Source organism: Oenanthe melanoleuca, chromosome Z (assembly GCF_029582105.1).
Source record: "Oenanthe melanoleuca isolate GR-GAL-2019-014 chromosome Z, OMel1.0, whole genome shotgun sequence".
Classification (NCBI taxonomy): Eukaryota; Metazoa; Chordata; class Aves; order Passeriformes; family Muscicapidae; genus Oenanthe; species Oenanthe melanoleuca.
The window spans coordinates 43,727,186-43,753,160 of record NC_079362.1 but is presented as its reverse complement, the minus strand read 5'-3'; the positions used below and the strand labels follow the sequence as shown (position 1 = coordinate 43,753,160).

Here is a 25,975-nt window from a genome sequence, read left to right as displayed (position 1 = left end):
TCTTGCTGTAAATTTTGTAACAGTGATAAGTAACTGGGGAAAGGCTTGTCCCCCGTATTGGGTGCTGGTGAGGCCATGTCTCAAATTCTGTGTTCAGTTGTGGGCCCTTCACAACAAGAAAGACATTGAGGTGCTGGAGCATGTCCAGAGAGGGTGGTGGAGAATCTGAAGCATAAGGGTTGTGAGGAGCAGCTGAGGGAGCTGGGGTTGTGTAGTATGTAGAAAAGGACCCTGAGGGAGACCCTATCACTCTCTACAAATGCAGGAAGGGAGGTTGTAGCAACTGGAGGTAGATCTCTTCTCCCAGGTAACAAGCAGCAGCACAAAAGAAATGGCCTCAAGTTGCCCCAGGGGAGCTTTAGATTAGATAGCAGGAAAACTTTCTTGACTTGTGGTCAGGCATTGGAATGGACTGCTCAGAGAAGTGGTTGAGTCACCGACCCTAGGGGATATTTAGAAGATGTAGATGCAGTGCTTTGCTTAGTGGTGAACATGGTTTTGTGCTGGTCATGGCAGTGTTATGTAAGCAGTTGGACTTGATGATCTTAAAGGTCTTTTCCAGTCTACATGAACATGAATGCTTCAGGATCTTTCATAGTAACTCTTGATACTGTCTTGCACTTGGCCTACTTTATATTAGAGTTAACAAATAAATTTTTCTGAAGTTACAAGGACCAAATTTTTTATAAGACCACCCAAGCAAAATTTGGTGTCTTCGCTACATTAATTCTAAAATATTTTAATTATTGTATTTTTAGTACTTTTCTTAAATTGAAGTATTCCTGGAACAGTTTCTTCGTACCTTCTTGAGGAGGGGCTATTTCAGAATAATTTTTCTGGGTTTCTATAGTGTGAGTACAAATAATGGAAATGAAAAATCAGTTTATTCACATGTTTAGTAACTACCTTTCAATTTTTACTAGATCATAAATAGAAAGATGTATCTAGGTTTGTTCAAGATGAGGGTGATCATCACTAAATCAAGTGCACATCTTTTCTCTGTGAAAATTTAGTTTTACTTATTATGTCATTTTTTAAGTCTTGACTTTTTTTTTTACTCACGTTAGAGTTAGTAATTTGATCTGTGGATCAGTGAAATGCGTTCTTGATTTTCACTATCTCAGGATGACCCTTCCTCTACTGATGCCAATGTTTCCTTTACATTACGGCATGCTTTGTTTTGTTAGTAGCATCACAGGAAATGGTAAACAATAGAGCAAATTGTGTTTATTTTTTTATCTGAGTTTTTTTTCTTCCTTCCCCTAAGTCTTCATAAAAACACTTCAAAAAGCATTTTCATCATTTTATAACAAAGTATTATGCCATCAAGAGAAAAATTATAGGTGGTGTGTAAAAAGAATGTATTGAAGAAAGTCATGACAGATAACTTACTCATTTGAAGGTACTTGTTCATAAGTAGAATGGAACTTGAAGATTGTGGTGCAGAAAAATAGAAATAAAGCCAGGAGATTTTGCAGGGAGATAAGGATGTCAAGATGCTTTTAGGACTGTTAGAAAGACTAAGTACGAACATTACTTGAATTGGTTGTTGAACTAAAAATCTCCTAGTGTCTGACCTCTTATGAGGCAATCAGCTGGAAAGGCTTTCCTGTTCTTTCTTTTACTGTCTTATAAGCCCATTTCTCTTTCAATAGTGAACTGATGTCTTCTGGTTTTGCAGCCCATTTTACATTTATCCTATCTGTGCAATGTTTGACTTCCAAAGGAGTTTGGCATCTGTAGCATTTGACTTTGGTAAATGTGAGGTATTGGTACCTGCATTGTAAAGCATTTTTTACCTGGCAGTGAGTATGTCTTTCAGTTTTGGAGGTGTGTTGGTAAGCCCAAATTTCCATAAAGCCCTTTGTGTTGAAGGTAGTACAGAATTATGAAAATACTGTGTTATTTGTGAATGAAGATTTTTTTTCATTCATTTTATCCACATCAGTTTCTGCTCCTTTTTAGTTCTATGGCAATGTGGTACTGCTGGATTTATTTGTTTGTTTGTTTAGGTGTAAAAGAATTTAACAGCACTGTTGCTGGCTTGAAAAGGCTGCTTAATAAAAAAATAACTTCTGAAAAATTAGATATTTTCTGGTACATTAGTCTGTCTAGTATCTCTTCAAAGCAAATATGCTGCTATTATCTTTCTTAAGCTATACCAGAAATTACTAAAGACCTTTTATTCATTCACCATCTTCCTTATTGCTTTTAAAATTTTTTTAACTCTCTCTGTGATACTTAATGAGCTTGCAATGTTAACCAGCCTTTTTAGGGCAAAGATTCGAGCATTTGTTTATTTTTTAAACAGGATTTTTTTTTCTGTCACTTTCTGAATTGTACCATTTATATTGTTTATAGGCGTGCCAGTATTGTGGGGGAAGAATGGGCAAAGGCATCCATAAGCATGGAATTTTTCTTTTAACTTCAGAAACTTTGGCTTCCTTCCTAAGATAATTCTGTCTTTATGCCAATAAAGCAAATAATAATGGAACAAATATTTCAGATGCAAAGTGCAAAAACAACTAGTGCCAGTATCAGCTTGAGTAGTAATAACTGGTTTGGTTTTATGGCAGAGAAGTTTGTTATAGTCTCTGTAAGAGCAGTTCTCTCCCATCTTCTCCCTTCCAGAAAGAGGTTTATTCCCTAGGGAATTTATTTAGGGATTTATTCCCTACGCTTCACTTATATCCAACTGCTTGGAGGTCTATCCATTGTTCTCCTTAAAGAAGATGAGCATCCCTTTTGGCAATTTACCTCACTGCTTTATCAACCACATCCTTTTCCAACTGTAAACTGAATTCCCAGTCTTTCTATTACCTGTTAGACTGGGAGATGAGACTGGACTGCTATGGACATATTGCAAAGTACTAGTAACATGTTGTACTCAGAACTGCCTTTATTTGTATCAGCAGTGGTATGGCAGGTTTATGCTAGAATAGACTTTGTATAATAATCGCATATAGAAGAGTGTGCTTAAATCATTGTACCAAGGCTGATAAAAAATCTGTAAGGGGAAGCGTCTATAAAGTCTAAATCAAATCTTGAAGGCAGATCCTCCTTGCAGACTGGAGAAAACTCTGTACTCACTTTATCCTGTTCTTTATCTGAAGAAATGAAATTTCTGAGTTATGTCAGTCCCATTTTATTTTTTTTTATTTTTAACAAATAGGCACAGTGGTAAGATTTCAGAATAATTTGAAGGTACTGTCTTCGTAAATGAAATGACTTAAGGCTGTTTACATTACTCTTTTTTATACGGTCTGTATTTCATATGTCTTTTTATTTGTCTCTTCTGTGTTTTAGATCCGATGATAAGAAGAGCGCCAACTGGAAGCAGTTTCCTAAAAAGCCATGTAAAAACCTTCTCAGCACCTTAAAGAAACTGCACCCACAGCTGGCAGCAGGTGAAATAGATAAAATAAAACCTTCTGATTAGTATATAAGTGTAATGATTTCCTCCTATCACACGAAATGTGATTAGTTTTTTTAGACTTTTTTATGTGACTTCTTAGAATTTAATCTCTTTTTCAGTCTTTACTCATGGTCATGTCCAGCCTCTCATCCACCAGCACTTCCAAGTCCTTGGCAGAGATGTGTTCATCTGTTCATCTGTTCAGCCTGTGTTGATACTGAGGGTTTCCCCAACTCAGGGTGCAGCATTTTGCACTTGGTCTTGTTAAATCTCATGAGATTTCCATGGGCCCAGTTTGTGAATTTGTCTAAGTTCCTCTGGATGGCATCCCACTCAGCTCAGAGTCATTTTCAAACTTGCTGAGAATGCACTCGATCTCTTTGTCTGTGTTATTGATGAAGATATTAAATAATGCAGGCCTCAGTACGGACCCCTGAGGGACACTACTTCTCACTGATGTCCATCAGCGTTCTAATCACCACTACCCTCTGGATGGGACTATCCAGCCAAATTCTTATCCATCTAGCAGTCTACCTGTCAAATCCATCTGTCTCCAGTTTAGAGAGAAGATGTTGTGGGGGTCTGTGTCAAAACTTTACACGGTTCTGGAGATCTGTAGCCCTTCCGTTGTCCACTGATGTAGTCACTCCATCATAGAAAGCCACTGGGTTGTCAGGCAGGGCTTGCTTTTGGTGAAGCTGTGCTGGTGTATCAAATCACCTCCCTGTCCTCCCTGTGCCTTAGCACAGCTTCTAGGAGGATCTGTTCCAAGATCTTCCCAGGTACAGAGGGGAGGCTGACAGGGTGGTAGTTCCCAGAGTCCAGTGCTGGTGAATATCTCAGATAATGACTTTTCTACCACAATAATGGAGTAACTAATTTTTGACAACCTGTTTTGTCAATAAAGGCATAAAGACTTGCCATCTTCAGCCTAATGTCTTTGACGGATAAGAACAAAGTTCTAACTGAAGTAACAGTTTTCAGGTATTGTTTCTTTCTAACTGTAGATAGGTTCTTTCAGGTAAGATGGTTCACAGTATGTAAGGTTACATTATTATGGGGAAGGAAACTATGATGACCTCATAGGTGTACCTAAGATACACAAAATTTGCAAATGACAAAACCAAAAATTGTTGTTAATTGAGAGGTAGATGTTCCTACCTTAGTTTTCTATGATTTTTTTTTTTTTTTTTGCAAATAGCCTTTACTTCATCTGTTAGAAAATCTTAACTTTTACTTTTATCACCTGTTTGTATATCATTCATTAAGAACTACTTCCTAATTCTGTCAAGAGCACAACCAGTGGTCTCTCTTAAGTAATTTTTCTATTTTGGCAATATTATAATAGCTATGTTGTAATGTTTATATCTATGTAGAGGTATTTTTATTATTATAACCTATATTTTTGTTGTAAGTGTGGAATTGTCATTTTCAGCAATCTCTGCCACTGTTTTCTTAAGAATGCAAGAGTAAACTTTAAATGCCACTTACTTGTTTCCACCATTTGATGTAAAATGTTAGGATTGATGTTAGAAAAATAGCTTTAGATGTGTATTCTTCAGAGAATACATTATTATTATGTGTATTATTCAGAGAATACAGGGAAAACATGGTGTAACAAATTAGTCACTTGAAGAATCAGCAGTAAAGGTATCAGCAAAAGCAGGTTTCATATAAATTTTCAAAAACACCACCAGGTTCAGTAGCAAGATTCACTCTATCAGTGATTACATGGATGAGGCACAAAATGAAAACAAGATTAGAATCAAGGTAGAATTGTAACAAAGATTGTTACAAAGTGTAGGAATGCAAAGGGGCTAAGGGTATAAAGAGCTAGGGGAGACCGTTTTGTACAGTAAAGAGTTTTAGAGAGGACCCACTTGCTATCTGAATTCCTCATGGAGACTAGGTGCGACTGAATCCAAACTTAGCCTTAGACTAAGGGGCCAAGTCCAGGTTTTTCTAAAGGATTTAGCAGCACTTAGTCATTGACTGATAAAAAAATCATTAACAAAATGTTTTAATAAGATTTACTGTAAGCACCACAGTAACTTCATTACAGTTCTGAGATGAAAATATTTGTACTATACTTGCCATTGAGTAAATCCATTCACACATAAATGCACACAGACCCAAAGAATTGTATGCAAAGATGTGTGTATCTGCCTGTTAAAAATTCACCTTGTGTTTGGTGAGATACTCTCATCCCATTACAATACTCAAGGGGTTACAAGTTGAGCTTTGAGCATTGGGTGGTACTGGGGGTAGCCCAGATCTAGTCAGCAGGTTTCAGCAATGGTCCTGATGAGTATGAGGACAAATGGAAGAGTATGGCAAACTGTAGAGCTGGTGGTCTTTGAGAGGTCACACTAAGAATGAGGCACTAGTGTACTCACAGCTACTCAGGAGAGCTCAGAGGGCCTGATGGATTAGGACTAATCTTCATAGTGTCACAGAATTATTATGTTCGGTCATCTGTCTGTCTTCATCCTGTAAACTGAAAACTACTGGAATTTTCCTCCAAAAGTCCAGTTATAATAATAATTATTGTTCTGTTCAAGCTATGATTCAGGCAAATAGTGTTTCAAGGCTATCCATTAGGCAAGAGCTGTTCTTTAGGCAGCAGCAGTTCCTGAGAACAGCCAATGTTTCTGATAAGATAAAGGCAACCTTAACTGCTCAGGAGCCAGTAATCAAGGCTAAGGCGTAAAGAGAATGCCTAAGGAGACTGGAGATTGTATAGCAGCCCAAAAGGAGCTGGGGCAGGGAGGGGAAAAAACTACCACACATGATGCTTTGTGTTTGTGTTGATTTATTGTTGAAAGACTATATTCGGTTGAGCATGAAGTAACATTAACTGAGCTGACATCCTTGTAATGTCACAGCCTGCTACATGAGTTAGAAAAATACACTTTTGCAGTCACCTGCCTTTTATGTCATCCAATTCAATTGGAAAATAATCCCAGGATTTCTAGTGCTTATCACTTTTGAACATGGAAAAATAGAAAAAAAGTTTTGAATGCACTGAATTTTTATTAAAGAATTGTATATGTTGCTTATTTCTAGTTCACAGGAAAACTCAAGAAGGTTCTGCAGTGGAAATGACTCCTATAGAGGCAGATTTCTCCTGGCAGAAAAAGATGACAGAACTTGAGATGCAGATCCAGGAAGCATTTCTTCGTTTCATGGCATCTATTTTGAAGGGTTACAGAACATTCCTCAAGCCAATCACACAGGCACCTTCAAATAAAGCAACTGCTGCCGATTCCCTGTTTGATCATCAAGGTGAGGGTGGGGCAAACAAGCTGCTGATAGCTTTGCCAGTGTTACAACTTCAGAGCTGAAGAGCTGCATAACTTTAAAAGTTTGAAGTTCCCTTTAGTTCTACAGTTCTTGATAGTATTTAAAATTTCAGTTGTCTGAAGCTAAGCTATTCAAAGTTGATGTGAACACAGATACATACACATAGAAGGTTTGCACTAGCATCACTGTTAGAAAAGCTTTTTTTTTTTTTAGTAGCATGGTGCCCTCTCATCATGGCAATTCTGCAAGGGCATCTCTTGGGAATGAAAAAATATTTCTCCTTTTGTGTGAGGCAAAAATGCTAAAAGCCCAGTAATGAGGAGTGAAGTAATGGTCTTGATAGAAATGGAAAAATAGTAGAGAATGGGGCACAAATCAGAAATACAGCAAAGCAATCAACAAAAGTCAGCAAATGTCACTTCCCTCATCAGTTTTAACTATGCAGATCTGTTCATGAGTTGGACCCCACATAAAATGTCACAAGGGTTTTGTCTGTGGTGGTATTTTGGGTTTTATTTCTTCTTTTGGAGTTGCTGGTTGTTTTTTTAAAATTACTGGATAAGAGATTTGAGAAGAGATTTTTAGCAGAGTTTTCAATTTTATCAGGCCCATCACCTTTTAGAATAACATAATTTTTATTTTAGTATTGTTTTAGCTGTTGGATGCTTTTGTACAGGGTCATCTTTTTCTTGCACAATGAATCAGCAGAATGAGAAGGGATTACATGGGTGTGATTGATTGCCAAGGATGTTAAAAAATAGCTATTAAAATGCTTTTATTTTAATCTTCCAAATGCAAGTAGATATAAGTAGTTGTTGTTATTGATAAAGAAAATACTTCATATATTAGCATCTTAAATAATTCATATTGATTATGTGATTTATGTTTATTAACACACTTCATGTGTTAATTTCTTATGGAACTTCTAACTGTGCATTTCCTTTTATAACCAGGATTTTTAAAAAGCAGAGACCGTGCCTATACAAAGTTCTACACGCATCTCACCAAAACACAGATATTCAGCCGCTTTATTGAAGAGTGCAGTTTTGTGAGTGACAAGGATACTGGCTTGGCATTTTTTGATGACTGCATAGAAAAGGTGAAAAATATGCTATTAAGTAGTATTCTTCTATTCACTTTGTATTACTGTTCTGTCCTTTAGTTGCGAAGGTACATAACTTCTGCAGGAAGTATTCAAAAGGATTGGAATTCTTGGTTTTCTTCATCTTCTTGCATGGTGATAATTTCTTTGTTGTTGGAGGAAAGTTTAATTAAAGACCTGTAGGATTTCTATCTATAAGATAATGTGAAAATTACCAGTAGCTGACACTTTGGCAAAATACCATCCATGTCTTCCTGTTAAAATGTTAATTTTCTCCCTCTAAAGTGGTCATCTGCCATGACCAAAAACATTGTTGCAGTTTTTCCCACAATTTCAAGTTTGAACATGCCTACTGCTTCAGATGTGGTCAGGACTGGTTTTTGTGGATAAGTTCCCCTTTCATTATATGCATGTTATTGGAGAAAGATTGTGAGTTTGTGTGTGGGGTTTTTTTGTGTGGTTTTTCTTTTTTGGTGTTTTTTTTTTTTTTTTTGTTATGTTTTTCTTTTGATTTGGCTTGGTTTTGGTTTTGGGTGTTTGTTGTTTTTTTAAATGATGTCACATCAGTATGGTTCTGGTCTAGATAGCTTATGGCTTTTATAGCTTCATCTTTAAAACTACAAGTTCACAATATTAAAGTTAGGAGCTAGAGAAATGTGTTTATTTTTAAAGCATATGTGTATGATTCTTTCTGGGCAGAACCTTCATTTTAATAACAAGTTCATATAGACTGAGTCTTTGGTTCAGTATTGATTTTAATCAGATTAACATTTGTGAATGGACAAAATTTTATGGACAAAGTTTATTTGCCTTTCCTTTTCTCTGCTAAATGTGGGGTATTCATCTAGAGAATGCTTTGTTAATAAATTATTACTGCAAGTTGTCATATTGGAAATACCTGCAAAGCGAATTTCTCAATTAAACAAATTGAAAGCACTTTTCCTTTGCTATATTAATGATTTTGTATTTAGTAGATTATGTCATCAGGCTGAAAGCATGGTGATTACTGAATTCGTCAGTGAAGTATTTGAAAAAGTGCTAAATTGCTTCTACAATAATATAGAAAATTGCTGTTTCTTCTTTAATATTTCAGCAAGTGACACAGCTTTAATAAAATTATTTAGGATTTTGGTTTTGAGTTGAGAAGAAACTCTCAATTTGTTTTTTCTTTTCCCAGCTCTTTCCAGACAAAGGAACAGAAAAAGGAGAGAAGGTACTTTGGCCTTGAAAATGTTTAGAAATATCTGATCATGAAATAAAAATGGAAAGACAAGGCTGTGGACCTGATATTTGAAGAATTAAAACATGCATAATTTATATATATCCAGTCAAATACAGCATATATTAAATATCTTTTTACATATTCTAACATAATTGATGTGAAAAGGACATTTTGTTACAAAGCCAGACTCTGTACTTAGTGTACAAACTCTGTTTTCAGGTCGATATCGATTCTGTTGAAGATGCACGCTTGATTGAGCTTGATGAGTCACAAAAAAGTGAACACACAGTGTTCATAATGCCACCAGAACCACCTGCTGATGATGGACAGGACCAAGTGCCAAAATACAGGTACAAGTTAGACTGTCACATAGAGTGAAACTAGAGTGCTTATGATGTTGCATCTGCAAGGCAGATGTTCGAGGCTGGTGCAAGACTTGTCTTAATACATTGTTCAGAAGAACTCTTTGAAAGATACGAACTCTGCAGATTTTGGTAAGTTTCTGAACATCTAGAAGTCAGTGTGTATATGTCAGTGTGAAAGCATGTGGATTATGGTATTAATTTTTCAATAACTTCTTGCCACCTTTATAGTAATACTTCTCTGTGTGTATTCAGTGTCCTTCTTCCTGTTTGAGCCATTTGTGTGTATTTTGTAGCAAGTGCAGTGCTCTTTGTTCCATGTTGAGAATGATGAAGGGTGAGTTATGAGTCTACCCAGTACTACTGATCTGCAGACAATGAACCTAAAGAACAAAAAAAGCACTCCACTTTTCAGATTTCTTGCATTCAGTCTTCTTCAGCCCTGTGCAGGAAGTGTACCATTTCAGATATTCTGGGTACAATTTGTTTCTTCCTGCCTCTCTTGGAGATTGTGAAGGTTCTGTTTTTTGCTGTTGTCCTTGTTAATCATAGCCTGTACTCCCCTGACCTTCATGACATGGTTAGCAGTCTGTTTTTTGTTTCCATTGTCTTTGGAGGTTTAATGTCCAGGGCATCTTCTTGTAGTATCTTTGTGAATAAAGCTAAAAGGATCTTGCTGCTTTCTCTTTTGTTTTCTCCTGGTTCTTTATTCTGCTGTTTGTTATTTTTTCCATACCAGTTGTCTCTGCTATGAGCATGTATGTGAAAAACTTATTTTCTGTTTTTTTAAATCATCTGTTTAGCTATAAAAACTTCCCGCGACTAGATTTCAAGCTGTTTGACAGGCCACAGGAGCTCAAGCTCTCCTTCAGCAGACACCCAGCTGGAAGCAGCATTTCAAATAGTCCAGCCCTCATGGCAAAGAGGACAAAACAGGTCAGATGAATCTCACTGTAATCACTGTGTGATCACTGAAAGATACAAATTTTCTTGGTAAAACTGCCACTGTGTGTTTATACTATAAGTTAATGTTGTTAGAGGTTTGGTCTCTGTAACTATTCAGAATGAACACTTACAAATAGAAGAAACAGAAGAGATTAAAAAATTATAATCTGAGATTAAAGTTTATTGTCAAATGCATTTTTAAGCTTTAGACTGTAATATAAAATAAAATTAAAATTAATGCTTGTTGTGGGAAAAAAAGATTGATCCTGATGCTAGTTTTTGCTTGCAGAGCCTTAATAAGAGATAAAAAAGTAAAAAGGGATCTTCAGCTGAATGTATGTCTATTAGTACCAAATGTTTACTCTTAAGAAGCTAGTATATGAGTTAGATTTCTAGATTCAAGATGCTATATCTTTTGTCTGCTTTTGTGTTTTGTTTCACCCTTACAGGAGATAAAAACAGCCCATAAATTAGCCAAGAAGTATTACGTAAGCCCCTCCCAGTGGGCTAAGTGTCTCTTCAGTCATAGTTACAGTCTGTGGTTTATTTGTCTGCCAGCCTATGTCAGAATTGCACATCCCAAGGTCAAAGCACTGCAACAAGCATATGATGTTCTGATTAAAATGAGGAAAACTGATGTGGAACCACTAGATGAGGCAAGTGCAAATCAAATAGTTACCATGACTGTGAGATAGAAGACAAGGTGCAAATACAGTGTGTTTTGCTGACACCACCAGGTTAAGCATACTTGTGGTTAGACCTGTGTTAAAGCCACCTTAAAATAATCTCAAATCAGCTTAACTATGGCAAGTGGAAATTAATTTTCTTTTTTATCCCCAGCATAGTGTATGCTGGGTCGAGTACTCCAGCAGAATGTTGCTAGTCTTCCCAGAGATGACCTCCAGAAGGAAGTTCTTGAATGTTCCTGTTTTTTATTGTACTTTAATTAATGCTTTGCAGCCTTACTGCAATGTAAGGATGATAGGTTTGCATCCAGCATACTATTCTTACAGTGGTATCCACAGGCATACACAGCAAGTTATCCTGCTTTTCACATGGGCACCTTACTTCCTTTATTTCTCATATAGAAGAGCTGAGTGAAAAAACATCATAATGCTCAACAGTGTGACTGCTGATGTTATTTCAGGTTCTGAGACTTGCTGTTTAATTTTTGCTCCCTCTTCTGGCTGTAGCATGTTATGGACTAACTAGTTCTCACAGTTTTCCCTTTCACATGTATAAAAGTTGGAAACCAGAAAAGAGCTTAAGATGCTTCAAAATTTTTGTCCTTACTCCATTTACACATTTCTGTATCTTGTCAGGTCTGTTACAGAGTAGTAATGCAGCTCTGTGGACTGTGGGGTCAGCCTGTTCAGGCTGTGAGAGTCCTTTTTGAAATGAAAAATGCTGGAATACAGCCAAATGCCATCACCTATGGTTATTACAATAAGGTAAGGGTCTAGTGTCTTTTGCAGTTGTCACTCCCAATGTGTGATAGTATGTTTTTAAGGTTGTTTCTTGCAGCTCTTCGCTTGGATTTGCTGATTCTGTTGGTGAAGCAATCCATGTGGACATGCTTACAGAATGACTGAATCTACACTAAATGTTTTTACACTTGTTAAATTTACATTCCCATGCTGTTTGGCTAACCAAAAATTCTATTGAAATATGGATTTACATTGTTTCCATTTGCAAATTTTGGAACCATCTAGTGCTTCCTTGTCAAATAAATCTATTCTGAAGTGTATTCTTTAAGATAGCAAGATCCAAGATATATGAAGGCTGGAATTAGGCTAGTTGAAGTAGCCTCCCACTCCTTCCTTGTTTCCAAGTTGCTGTAATATCCCGATGAAACTACATGGTAAACTATATAAAGGAAAAATAAATGAGATGCTACTGTGGTCTTCTGTTGCTATCAAAACATATCAATAAGAACAAAACTTGTTTAATTACAGGAATTTTGATCAATCGTCTGGTTACTCAGCTGTTGTGAACTGAACTGTGGAATAAAAGGGAAGAGCTCATAAAAATTCAAATATTTGTCCTACTTCACATGGTTTACAATAAATGCTTCCTTTTTTTATTGTGGGGGGGAAAAAAGGCTTCTCACCATACTGTGTTTTTTTTTAATGTAAGTTCCTTACTGGTTTTGTTATTGCAAAAATGTGTCTTTCTGCAGGCGGTTTTAGAGTCTTCTTGGCCTAGTGGTAACCGCAGTGGCATATTCCTGTGGACAAAGGTGCGAAACGTAGTTCATGGCACAGCGCAGTTTAGGCAGTGCTTAAAGAAATCAACGCAGAGCCCACGAGTGCCTGTGGTATCAGGTAATAAGTTAGTTGAAAATGATTTATTTCTGGTGAGCAAGGGCATGACATGCTTTCTGAGGGATTGCTGCTAAAATTGTGTCTTTTGAAAGTGGAAAATCTGTCCTTAAATGTATAAAAATTGGTATTTGCAAACTTGATGGCTGTAACAGGATTAGAATGTCTTTTGCATACTGAAGAATTAATTATCTTGATTTCTGTTGCCAGAATTTCATACTCTTATTTTATATGTGCAAGCAGAAGTATTTACTGTTGTCTGAAGAGGTTAGATTTGTTTAAAAACCTGAACAATTAAGTCCTCTCTCACTAACCAGCTCTCGTTCATGTCTTTAGCTCTGCGGAGTCCCACGGGTGGAAGTGATGGGGACATGGTGAGCCATGGTAGCGTGGATAGTTCTAATGATGCTAACAGTGGGGAGCACACCCTCTTCGTCAGTGACTTAGTCAGGCTTGATTCCGTTGATAATCACTCTAGCACAGGTACTAGATTCTGCTGGGTTTGCTACTAACAGTTCCCCAAAAGGCTAAATTTTCTAGTCTTCTGTTGATTTCCCCTTCACAACTACTACTTTCCCTTCTTGAAGCTGTAGAGAAGTAGTAGTTAACCTGTGTAGAAAAATAAGTACACTATTGTCGAACATTTCTCCTTTACTGCACATCATACTTTAGTCAGAATGTACCATAGCAGAAATAATGTTACATCAAAACAAATGTTTTGCTGTGGTCTCATGTGCCCTGCTTTTTGTGTTGATCTTCAGAACAGGTATGAAGCCTCTGGCATATGAGGCTGTTTAATTTTTGCATGTTGTTGTTTTTTTTCACAGAAATGTTAGTCTATGTCAGTAAAATCTTTCTGTGAAAGGAAAGGAGTGATATTTGGTGAGGTAATTAGAAAGTAACACTTGAAAATACTTTTTCTTGGCAATATCTCAGAAAGGTCTAATAAGCATTCATGGAATTAGTACGTTATGTCAGGTTATGGTAAACTATGCTTTTAAAGGCCATAATAAAGTGTCTTAATAGTAGTTGCTAAACTTTGAGATAAATACAGAAATTGTCAGAACCTTGTCATACAGTTTTTAGGAGACACCATGGGAATGGAAAGACAGGTGATGAGCTGGAGAAAAACTCCACATTAAACATAGTGTGCACTCCTCCTGACAAACAGAAGTAAAAAGAGTGCACAGGAAGTTAATAATTTGAGATGGCAAGACAAAATGCATGGTTGTTCTTATCTGCTTTAGTACTGATCACATCCTACCTGTACAGTCTCAACTAAACTTCCTTTCTGTGTGTACTTCAAAACTTAATGTACAAAATTATTCTTGCACACTCTCCATGTTTTTAATATCTTGAACCCTTCTGTAAAAAGAACTTTGAGTCTGATTCCTGTGCTTCATCTGATATGTCTGCCTAGATTACTGAACTTCCCTTCTCTCTGCTCTTTGTTGCTCTGCTTTTTGCTCTTTGCTGTCTCTTGGGTGCCGCATTTGTCCTTGGCTCTCACGGTGTGGGGTGCAGACTTATGGTGTGAAGCCTTGGATGCACGTATGCATTATTTCTACCCTTGAATGTTACTCCTGCAGGTAATTCACCCATTTATTGATAGGTTATTGGCACTTCTGCTCAAGGCAGAGATAGTAACATTATTGAAAATCTGATAGAGAGAAAATAAGCACCAAAGAATGTCAGAACTTAATTTTCTATATAAAAAGTTTTTAATACAGTAGTCTAATGTTTTAATTGATGGTTGCTCAAATTTTAAATTCTTTTTAACATAGCTGTTATTTGTTGGTAAAGTAAATAGCAGTGATATGTATGGTAGATTAATTGTATCTGTCACCCAAGTTTTATGGAGCTTCCTAACACCTTTCACATTCAATAACTTACTTTGATCTTTTTCGTTACAATAATAAATGCTAATATGTACTGAAGTATATAGACAATCCCATTTGTTGCTGAGAAATATGTCCATATAGTATTTTTGTCTTCATGCACATGCAGCAGCACTTCAGATACAAAAAACAGAGAAAAAAGACTTTCTGGATTTTTTTATATGACAGACGTTTTTGATTACTGTAAACTTTTGGTTTTTTAGTGAGTTACAGCTGGCAAGTTTAACTGGTATAGCAGAGGAACAGACTTTTTAGAAGATGTTTATAGTTTTACTCTTTTTTCTATTATAATTTATACTTATGCATACAGTGCAAAGATATAGCACAGTTTATGGTACAGGTTTTTTCTGGTTCTGTATTCACTGTTAGAAGCTTGCTCAATTATGGCTGTGCTTCTCTAAATTTCATTTGTTAATGCATTTGAGAGCTTAGCTTACCCAGCAGTTAAATATTTCATGCTAATGCGATAGGAAAGGAATGAGAGCAGATACAGTGCTTTAAAAATAGTCACCACAGTATTTCAATGGGAATAACTCATATTTAAGATAATTAGAAAAGTAAATTTGGATTGGTGTAGCCTAGTTATCTCTGGTGTTGTCATCCCTGAGTAGATCTTTCCACAAATTCAATATTCTGGTGATCTTACTATGAACTTTTCTGGAGAGACAACATGTGAAACAAACAAATTTCAGATCCTTTATTTTGTTATTGAAAAACAAATTTAGGAACGAAAAACTAACTTGAAGTGTGTGTTTGTATTTCTTCTAACAGGTGGTCTGTCAGACCAGGGTTACAGATCTAAGGATGAACTTTTGAGAGATGTTGATGATAGTCTTCCTGCAACTGGAACACAAGTAGAGAAAGATACTTCTTCTAACATTGAAAACTTAATAGAAGGTTAAGTATATGTGTTTATGGTGGTGAAGACTTCTGGTAATAAATGTGTTTCATGCATTAGATTACCACAGATACCCAATGTATTGAATTAATAATGTTCCAAGGCTCAGAATACAACAGATTTAATCTAGTTGTTTTACTTGTGTGCCCTAAATTGTAGCAGTGGAATGTGTATAGGTAAAATAGCCTTTTATTAGATTAACTTAATATAGATAGAAAAATTGGACAAACATTGGGTACACAGTAATTCACATTCTATTCCTCTCATTGGGTACACAGTAATTTACATTCTATTCCTCTCATTTAACCATTTGAAATCTTGACAATTTTTTTAGCTGTACCTGTTGACTTGATAAAAGGCAGTACTTTTTCTTACAAACTCTTCCCAGCTATAGACGGCTTTATTGTCGTCTCCTGTCTTCTGTTCAAACTTTGCCCATAGTATTTGTGTTTTAATTTCTGAATTTGTTTCATATCTGGGTAATGATATCCTTTATGTGAGTTAGGGCTTTTAAAGCTCTCATTAAACAAACAGCCCTGCATGAAAATCTGTGAACTACTGTTCTGCTTTGGTTAGCTGAAAAAATACCATGGGAAGAAATTGGCAAATGCTGTAACCCTGTGAACAGCTAAGCACTCTTTGCATAATGCTGGCAACTATAACCTTTCTGAGCATTGCTTCCAGGAGATGCTCAGTACCTAGTAGGACTGATCCTTTAGTTTGTTACTACATAAGGCGTTAGTTGGGATTTATATTTTGCATACCAGTGCAAATAATTGCTAAGTTAAATCTTAACTTTATATATGTATGTATGTATGTATGTATGTATGTACCTATCTATATATGTGCTAATGTTCACATTCTCTTTCTTGCAGAGATTTCTACAGAAAAATCTTACGAAAAGCAGCAGCTGAATATAGAAGCTCCAAGCCCCGCTGATCCACCTGCTTGGGGTAACAGTATTGTGAAAGTTCCGTCAGGCATTTTTGATAGCAGTGGAAGGAAGAGCAGTGATGGTGAGTCACTGGGTGAAACAGAGCTTGCCAAAGTCCTGATCTTGTGCTGTAGTGTTTTGCAGTCTGTTTCGTTTTATGAAAAGAAACAAAACTTCAAGGTGTAGATGTGTCGCATAATGTTTGCGTTCCACCATTATCCTGTGCAGGTGACATAGAACCTCTGGTTTCTAAGGTTGAAAATCAAGATTTTCCCAGCGTTGCACAGGGTGTTTCACTAATATACTAGGAAACAAACAGAAATTGTATCTCCACTCTTGATTTTGTCATCTAAACCTTGCTGATCTTGGACAAGTCTCTATTCCTGCAGCTTACATTGTCAAGCTGTAATGCAGGAATAATGTGCATTGTCTTTGTGCTGTATATAATTTATTTGCTTATCTCAAGACTTGTGATGAGGAAGATTTGTGAATACATAAAAGCCAAATCTTGGGCATCAATTTATTTTTCTGCATTTATGTCTGTCCTTTCCTGAGACAAGGTAGTCCAGCTTCAGTGTGGCTTGATAGCACAGAATGGAGTCCTAGGTAAGAAGTTGCCTGTAACATTTTGGCAATGATGAGAACTGATGGATAGCCAAGACGCAGCATTAGTGTGAGACTCAAACATCCTCCAGCAGATGGATATGGTAAAACAGGTCTTCTTTTGAGGTCCTAATATAGTAGAATTTCCATATTTACAGAAGATTTAACCTAGCTATCTAGGTAGTAAATATTCCAAATTATCCTGAGGAAATAGGAATTATTTTAAGCTAGTATTTATAAGATTAGTTTACACTTTCCACATGCTAAACTTAATTAGCATTTTCTAAATATACATCTGTGTCATAAATGAAATAATGCATCTGTACTGGGCAGACACACATGATAGTTTTTTTCAGAACCAGAATGTACTGTGGAGTTTGATATTTAAATCTGTGAATGTAGCTCTTGGGGGGGAAAAATCAAAATCAACCAGAGAAACTTTTACCTAAAATTGCAGTTTCTTTTAGTTCACAGATATAGTGCTTACTCTCTGGGTGTTGGCACAGGGAAAGGAGGTACAAGCCCATAAACAGCTTTGACTCCAAAGGGTAGCTGGCTTTTTATCTGCAGGATGTCTTCACAGTGAAATAGCATGTTCATGTTAGTGTAAATTCTTAATGGATATCTTAGGACTGTAGTACTCCCAGTCTTCTCTGTGTAAGGACATTAAGGAGATTTCACATGGTTACAGGAAATAGACATTTTTCGTGGCTACAGATACCATATTATTAATGTATTTTCTCTTTTAGAAACTGTTTTTTGCCCACTGTTAATAACTCAGGATTCAGTGGAAGATTCAGTCTTTGGTAATGTTTCTCCTAAGAAAACAAGTGAAAAAAGACAGAAGAGGCAAAAGCTGTTTTCAGAGAGAAGCTGCAGTTTCAGCAGTGAAAGCAGAGCTGGAATGTTGCTGAAAAAAGGCAGCTTGGACTTGCATTCTAAAGAAATAGCAATAATGATGGGAGCAGATGCCAAGATCCTAACAGCAGCTTTATCTGGAGTCAAAACTTCACCCTCTCATATGAATAAATCCCACAGCTTTGAAAATATCACTGACCAGCAGGTTTCTGATGTAAGTGGCACTTGGAGTGGTGTGACTGAGAGTGATTGGGACATAGAGCATAGGTCTTCACCAGTACTAGAAGAACCTGGGGAAGAGCAGGAGCATCTTGAGAATGGAAGAGATGGAAACCTGACCACAGTGGAAGACATGAATCTTGAACAGTCAGCTGAGTCTAAAAACCAGAAACCAGAATCCAAAGATGCAACTGCTAAAAGAAATAGCTTTTATGGACTGGTTAAGCCCATTGAAAGGGAAGATGTTGAAGTAGGCTTGGACCCTCTGTCTTTGCTAGCTACTGACAGCACACAACCAGATTATCCAGAACCTGGGGAAAAGCTGATGTCACCAGTTGCAGCACGTAATTTGGCAGATGAAATAGAGAGCTATATGAATTTGAAGAACCCATTGGGTAGTAAGTTTCCCAGCATGGAACTGCACAAGCCGGATAAGGAGGCAGAAGCTTCTGGTACACTTGGTCACTCCCAAGAAAGGAGGTCAAGCCTGCCTTTGGATTCCATCCTACCATCCTCCAAGTGTTATGAAAATCGAAGAAGTCCTTCTGTCTCCAGATCCAAAACATTCACTGGACGATCAAAGCAACAAACTCATCCACAAGTTCAAAAGGAGCGATCTTCATCTTTGACAGGACTGGGCCGTTCTTCTCCACATGGCTCATTGGGAACTGTTGTAACAACTTTATCCAATCTGAAGTTAGACAATATACTGTCTGGACCAAAAATGGATGTTTTGAAATCAGGCATGAAGCAGGCTGCCAATGTGGCAAGTAAGATGTGGGAAGTTGTAACATCAGCATATAGTTACTCAGATGATGAGGTAAGTGCTTTTCAATATTAAAAATTTAGAACACAAAGTTAGAGGGCTAACTTCTATGTCCACAAGATTGCTTCTCTAGGTGGTGTTTTTTATTAAGTATTGGCTTTTATTAGCTAATAAAAATTACACTTTATCTTGCCATTTAAAAACCACACTTTTCAGACAAAAGCAAATTAGATGGTATCAATGCAGTAAGTTCTGGCACTTTGTTCTCAATATTTCTCCCATTTATTTATCTTTTTATTTATATGTAAATAAACTGAACCAAGAAACCCTGGTAAGTACAAATTTATGTCACCTTAAATAATGCCATACTGCCCTGACATACTTCAGAAAACTAGGTTGTGAAAATAAATTACAAACCCAGGAAGTCAGGTTGGTGAGGCTCAGAGTTGAAAGTAATAAGGTACAGCCTGAGATCTAGTAAATTTACTTATCAGGAATTTGGAAACTAAGTGTTATGGTTCTTCTGTGATTAACAGTGTTTTTCAGTAAAACATTTCACACAATAATGACAAGAATGAAAGAAGATATAGAGAGATGAATATTGTAACTTACTCTTTTCTTGTTATGTCTTGTTATTGTGCCATCAAACACAGTTTCTCAGCTAGAAAGGCCACTCTTTGATCCAGTTAATCCCTCAATCTGATGTTTTGTCTTAAGGATCTTTTTTCTCTCCTCTTCAGGCTATTAAAATAGCTTCTTGTTGCCTTTTGCAAATTCTCCTTTCTTTGCCCAGCCTTCATAAAAGGTAGAGAAGGGGAAGATAGCTTTGACTTTATTTCTATAATGTGAAACAAATTTAACTGATGCTACTAATGGGATCTCTAATACTAAATAAATAAATAAATAAATAAATAAAAATTTTTATTTTTAAACCAGATGTTGCCTGTGACAATGAAATCCTGTTGCCTTGCTTTCTTTCCTGAGATTTTTTCGTATGATCTGTGTTTTCTTCTGTGCCTTTCCATTCAAACTGTTGCGTAGAATTTTGTTTAATGGCACATAATTCCAAGGATGTGACTTATTTCACTTTTCTTCAAGCGTCCTTTCATTCTCTCCTAATTTATTTATTTAACTTATCTTTTTAAAATATCCTAGTTGTTGTACTTTGTTGCATCTTGTGTTTTGGTGACTGAGTTATTGCTGCATCATTTCAGCTGGTATGTTTTCTTCCTGTCTTAATTCTGAAAAAAAAATAAGACTTTAACACGAACCTTTATTCTGATAGTTACTTCATTTTGTATGATGTCTGACAAATCACTGTTCTGCATAATTTTTCGTGTTTCTCCTGTAATGAAGAAATTTGTATCCCTATTGTTTTGTCACTCGGTTTGTCAGTTTTTCAATATCCTCTGGCTTTGTCCAGTATCTGCACTTTTTGAGGCTACAGAGATTTATCTTACATCTGATAGTTTTTTTACATCAGGATTTATCTTAATCTGCTAGTTTAATTATTTATTCTTTAGGATAAAGATGGAAATCAAATAATGGATGTGGAAGTACTCAAAAACGCTACTTTTTCTTCTTGCATTAAAGGAAGAAAGCCATCAACCAAACTATAACTTCCCTGTGGGCTTTGAAGATAGTATTTTAGGAGATAATTTGTCATCAAGAACTGGACTCCCAGGCCTACTTACAAATGAGCTTGCACAAAGCACTACTAGTCTTGGCAGTAGCAGCAGTGGTGGAGATGTAGGAAGACAGCATTACAGTACAGGTGAGATGATTTGGTTTTGTTTTCCGCTGATAACTTGATTATAATACAACAAACAGGAAAAACTGTTGTATGTGAAATCACTCCAAACAGCGGAAGCTATGGTAATGTGGAATTATTTCAAGTCCTGAAGAGAATTGTAAGCAAATTTTTACTTCCATTCTATATTCTTCTCTTGCTGTAGCAAGTAGCTAATGCTTCTCTCTTCTTTGAATGTATAAAAAGCTGATACGATATGCAGTTTAACCATAAAAATACTTCCTGTGCACGTGATAGGAAGATTGCTAACTAGCTATAGCAAGAAACACCTGCTCATGTAAAGTCATCAGACCCTTGGAAATATTAATAGTGAAATATTAATACAGAAAAGTTGAACAGTTTGAGAACTGCAAATAGTTGGATAACTAACAGAGACAGATCAGTCTCAATTACTCATGAGAGAGTAAAGAAGCTAACCAACAGAACAGCCCCATAGCTCCATGTGCTCAAAAAAAGCCTAAAGCAATACACACCAGAAGTTACTCATCTTTACCATGGAATAGGAGGTGTTGGATACACACTTAATTTGAACTTACGTAGGTAAATAGTTGATGACTGTGAGCCTATTACAAACTGTCCTTCCCTCCTCCCTGCCAGATATAATATTGGATTAAATAAATCTAATAATTTTCAGTTCAGATTCAATTCATTTAGATTTGATTCTTATTTTGAGAAAAAAACTGTATTTCTGAACAGCTGTGGGGTTGATTTAGGTCTCTTTACAATACAGTACGTCAGTGGTGCAAATATTGTAAAGCCATCTGCATCAAGAGAGAAAGAACTATCTTGCATACTGGACATAAGGTGGCCCTGTTGATCACAAAATTGGTCACAAAATCTTGAAAAGGTATCTTCTAGTTCCAGTTAATTAGGAGGTTTATAAGAGATAACTGTAGAGAGTGGCAGCCAACAGGGTATGTAAAATTTGTTCACAAACATCATCTTGAACTGAAAAAACAGAGCAGCCTTCTTTATGATGAGAGGATACTGCTGGTGTTGTTTTTAATAGAAAAATTAGGTCTTGTAAAAAAATAATTTTGATAATTTTGCCTTCTAGGAGTGATTCCAACCATTTCCTTCTGGTGAATGTACTCCAACTCCTTTTCCCCTTTTCCTGGACAAGGCTCATAACCATAAAACCTAGCATTACCAAAGAAAGAATATTTGTTTTAGTGCAGTGTTAATCAGGGAAAATCTGAGTGGCATTCAATGTGCCAATCAGTGGCATTTTTTTATATGCCTCATCTGGTGCTGCCCTTACTTTTGCTATTTACATATGGATGTATTATTAAAAAAATCATGACTAACTTTTTAGAGCTGGTCAATATACATTGAGCTCTTTACCAGTCTATTTTTTTGTGTTTTTCTATTTTTTGTGTTTTTCTTTCACTAATCTGTAATTTATTTTGTTAGAAAAGTAACCTTGAAATGTTAATCGCAAGCATTATATTTATCTATATTGTAACTGTAATGTCAGTGAATTACAGATACTCATATCTTTGGAGATGTTTTGGTACAATTTTCTTGCCTTGGTTGAACAGCAGTTATTTTCTTTGGGAATGGATTAATTATTCTTTGCTTGAATACAAGACTCAAATGACTCTTTTTGTACAGGTGAAGTTTCATTCCCAAAAAGTATGAAAGTTCTAGATTCTGAGAAATCAGAGCACAGCTCTTCACATAATACTAGTTTATCCAGCATTTTCCAGAACTATGCAATGGAGGTAAGATTATTAAACTCATAGATGAAAGCTATAGATAGACAACAGTACTGTATTAATTAATTACTTGCTTAGTTGCATTGCAGTTGGTTTTTTCAAAACAATTTTTTTATTTGTTTCTTCTTCAGAGGTGCTTAATTCTTGTAACTTGGAGTGCAATGGCATCTTTAAAAAAAGAAGAGTGTCTTAAATACTTTCATGCATCCATCATATCTATAGAGAAAAATACACTGAGGGAAGGGTCAACACTTGAAGTGAAAGAGAAGTTAGAGATGAAAAAGAATCTTTTGCAGGGTTGTAGATTTTATTTTCCCTATTAAAATTAGTTGTTATTAAATAATTGTGATGAGTTGACCACAGCCAGCACCAAAGTCCTCACACAGGTATTTGCTTAATCCCCTTTAAATGGGCAACAGAATTGAAAGGACAAAACAAAAAAGCTTCAGGGTTGAGATAAAGACAATTTAATACATTAATTTTGGGGAAAAACTAAAAAGAGGAAGACACAACCAAAAAAGAAGTTTAGTTAGGCAGAGATCAGTCAGCACCCTGACACCTCAAGGAAGAGCTGCCTTGGAAAAACTCGCAGAGTTTTATATCTGAACTTGATGTTACCCAGTGTCATTTTGTCAGCTGAGGTCAGCTGTACTGGCTGTGTCTTCTTACAGCCTCCTGGCTGAGTTGTGCACATAATGAAAAAAGTTCATGATGATGTATAAAGCCCTGTGCAACAATATGTAAAGTATTGGAGTGTTATCAATTAACATGGAGCTGGTTACCTGGTCTGAAACACAGCACTATAAAGAATACTAACAAGAAAATTAACTCTATCCCAGCCAAACAAAATTAAATAATGTTTTAGTATGGTTCTCTGTTTCAGTTATTACCTGTAGATGCTTTCAGATTTCAGATAAGTAGACAATAGTCACGGCATTTGCTTTGGTTGTTTTTCTTTCAGCTGCACTGTTACTTTGCTAGATCCCGTGTAATTTTCATTTATGTTTGGTGTTCTGGACATCTAGGCTTGTCGAGTTTCTGTACTGCATTATATAAAGGGTATAGCATAGTAAAAAATGTCATTATAATGAATATCTAAACAATATTAGCTCTAAAATTTATTAGAAGCTGTGTTTGATGCTGTTTTTTTGGTGGCTTTTCACCCATGTGACTGAAAAAATGAAGTAAGAGAAACATAGTCCATATGTATAGTCCATTCTTCAGTTAGTACAGGATTCATTTTACCATTTTTTCTCCAGTTCTCTATCTAGTTCAGTGGTGAGACTTCTGTTTGGTAAGGACACAACATTCTGGTTTTCCACTTGTATTGGGTTTGCATGGCAAGGATTTGGTAGTAGAGGAGCTGCCCGAACTTTCCCCCATGTCTGACAGAGCCAATGACAAGCCTTTTGTCATATTTTTCTTCTCCTATTCACTTGAACAGAGAGATTACTAGAGTGGCTTTAGTGAGCACCTGGCATCCAGCCAGGGTCAACCCACTACACTATTATAAAGGTTTATTTTGTGTTTGATTGGTTTTGTGGGATTTCTTTTCTCTTTTGGATAAGTCGACATGCATTTACTTATACAATTCAAAGCAATTTGTATATAATTTGTATATGCTTCATAGAAGCAAACAACTGCAAATGTTAAATTAGTAGCCTTTTAGAGTAATGCTTCTTCCATGTCAGAACTAAATTACTGATGTCTTCATTTCATAGGTAAAAATTAATACAGATAATTCTGGTGGTGTGATAAGACAGAAGTGGTTCTCCCCTCTAGCCTTCTGATACCTGTCAAACTTCTATGGGTACTAAGCCTATAAAGAAATTGCAAAAGAACCCTGATAATATTAATTCTTTGCTATTCTAGGTCTTGATGTCAAGCTGCTCTCAATGTAGAGCTTGTGATGCTTTGGTTTATGATGAAGAAATAATGGCCGGGTGGACAGCAGATGACTCAAACTTGAACACTACCTGCCCTTTCTGTAAAAGTACCTTCCTACCTTTGCTTAATGTTGAATTTAAAGACCTTCGTGGCTCGGCAAGGTCAGTGCATTTTATAGATACTCCATTTCTACCTTTGTTACTATGCATGGTTTTTTTCACAAGAGGATCTTTCCCTGTCTAGATGTATGTACCCTAGAATGTTACTGCCTATTCAATGGTCGTGATTGTACTGAACGAAATCATAAGTTGTGAAAACTATTGAGTTGCATTGTAAAACAGCCAAAATCCGAAGAACTGGTTGCCTTTTTATCATTTTCTTGTTTCGTATTTTCTTTGTAAGCGCAACTGTACGGAAGGTGTAAGTCAGTTTTCATTTTGTTTCGATTTTAAAACAAAGCCTATGGACTTTATAAAAGCATATGAAGAGATTTTAAAATCTGTCAGCAAAGAATTTTTCCCAGACCGCATTTGCTAGCAGCTTTTATTTGCAGTTTCTCCACCTTACTGTTTCTCCATTTTAAGCTTCTCTGCTTACTGTTTTTAACCTCTTTTAGTTGCACTGTGAAAAATGGAAGTTAAGTTTCAGTTCTCACTGTGGTGCTTATTGCTGTGAAACAGAGGTTCCACTAGTTCTCTAATGCAGAAATTAAACATCTGTATTAACTGTAGAGTGTATACTTCAGAGGCTTAGCAAAGCAAGACACATTTGTGTTGTCATGTGCTTACAATGCTATATGATTGTGTAGTCTGTAATGTCTCATTACAATAGCAACCATTTTCAGTGATGTGTCACCTATTAATAAATACACTGTTGCTGATTTAAAACCATGAAAACTAAGGTCACTTGTAATGATTTATGTCCAGTGTAGGGTGTCTTCTTTTGCAGATCAAATCCCTCTATGTGTTAATTCACTCTGCCTGTATGAGTTGCAGGGGTGAGAGTAGGATGAAATTTATGTCCTGTTGTCCAGCTTTTTAATGTTGTATTACCTTTTTTTGCAACTTTTAAAAAGTAAATGTAGAAAAGAATAACTTTATGATTTTATGCTTATATGCCTTTGTATTTTTCTCCCTCCCATTCATGTTGTAACTAGCTTTTTCCTGAAGCAAAGTACCTCAGGAGATAGTTTACAGAGTGGCACCCTTCCATTAACCACAGATCCTCTGGAGCAGAAACTGTTGACCAGTCCAGCTGTTGCTGACTTGATCAGTTTTTCAGATCACCTGCAGTCCAGCCACACCATAGCTGAAGAAACCAGCTCTGCAGCTGAGCAGGGGTAGGTAAAACAGGATTGTTCATTCTGTCAGAAATGCATCAGTACTTCCACACTTGTAAGGGTAAGACTGGTTTTTATACCAAATGTGTGTCTCATTTTTGCATGTTTTAAGCGTGCTTTTATCAGTTTGAAGTAAACTCATTCCACCAAGTGAGTAGGTTCTAGAGATACAGCTATAGAAATGAAACTTCATGTCCATCTGCTATTGGTCAGTAGGTAAAACCTCTACTCAGTGTGGTTAAAACCCAATCACCATTTAAAGACATACAGAAATTCAAGCATTGCTTCTCCTTTCCTTGTATGTATGATTAATAAGAAGGACACTGCATTATGGGAAAAAATAAGTCCATTTGCTGGCACATTTTGCTTGAGTGA

General features: G+C 36.3%; 1 protein-coding gene across 3 annotated transcripts in view; it reads left to right on the top strand.

Annotated features, from left to right (window-relative positions):
- DENND4C (DENN domain containing 4C) overlaps positions 1–25,975 on the top strand; it is a 71,439-nt gene that overhangs the window by 33,692 nt on the left and 11,772 nt on the right. For 2 of the 3 annotated variants that reach the window (XM_056513477.1, XM_056513478.1), the window contains 17 exons: positions 3,307–3,407; positions 6,482–6,700; positions 7,672–7,817; positions 8,998–9,033; positions 9,262–9,392; positions 10,208–10,340; positions 10,799–11,005; positions 11,672–11,800; positions 12,529–12,673; positions 13,007–13,153; positions 15,340–15,465; positions 16,342–16,482; positions 17,753–18,900; positions 20,440–20,620; positions 22,271–22,380; positions 24,247–24,422; positions 25,418–25,600. In XM_056513477.1, the coding sequence (XP_056369452.1) occupies positions 3,307–3,407; positions 6,482–6,700; positions 7,672–7,817; positions 8,998–9,033; positions 9,262–9,392; positions 10,208–10,340; positions 10,799–11,005; positions 11,672–11,800; positions 12,529–12,673; positions 13,007–13,153; positions 15,340–15,465; positions 16,342–16,482; positions 17,753–18,900; positions 20,440–20,620; positions 22,271–22,380; positions 24,247–24,422; positions 25,418–25,600 (3,459 nt within the window). The remainder of the gene's footprint in view (positions 1–3,306; positions 3,408–6,481; positions 6,701–7,671; positions 7,818–8,997; positions 9,034–9,261; positions 9,393–10,207; positions 10,341–10,798; positions 11,006–11,671; positions 11,801–12,528; positions 12,674–13,006; positions 13,154–15,339; positions 15,466–16,341; positions 16,483–17,752; positions 18,901–20,439; positions 20,621–22,270; positions 22,381–24,246; positions 24,423–25,417; positions 25,601–25,975) is intronic. The other variant, XM_056513479.1, reaches the window with a different exon arrangement.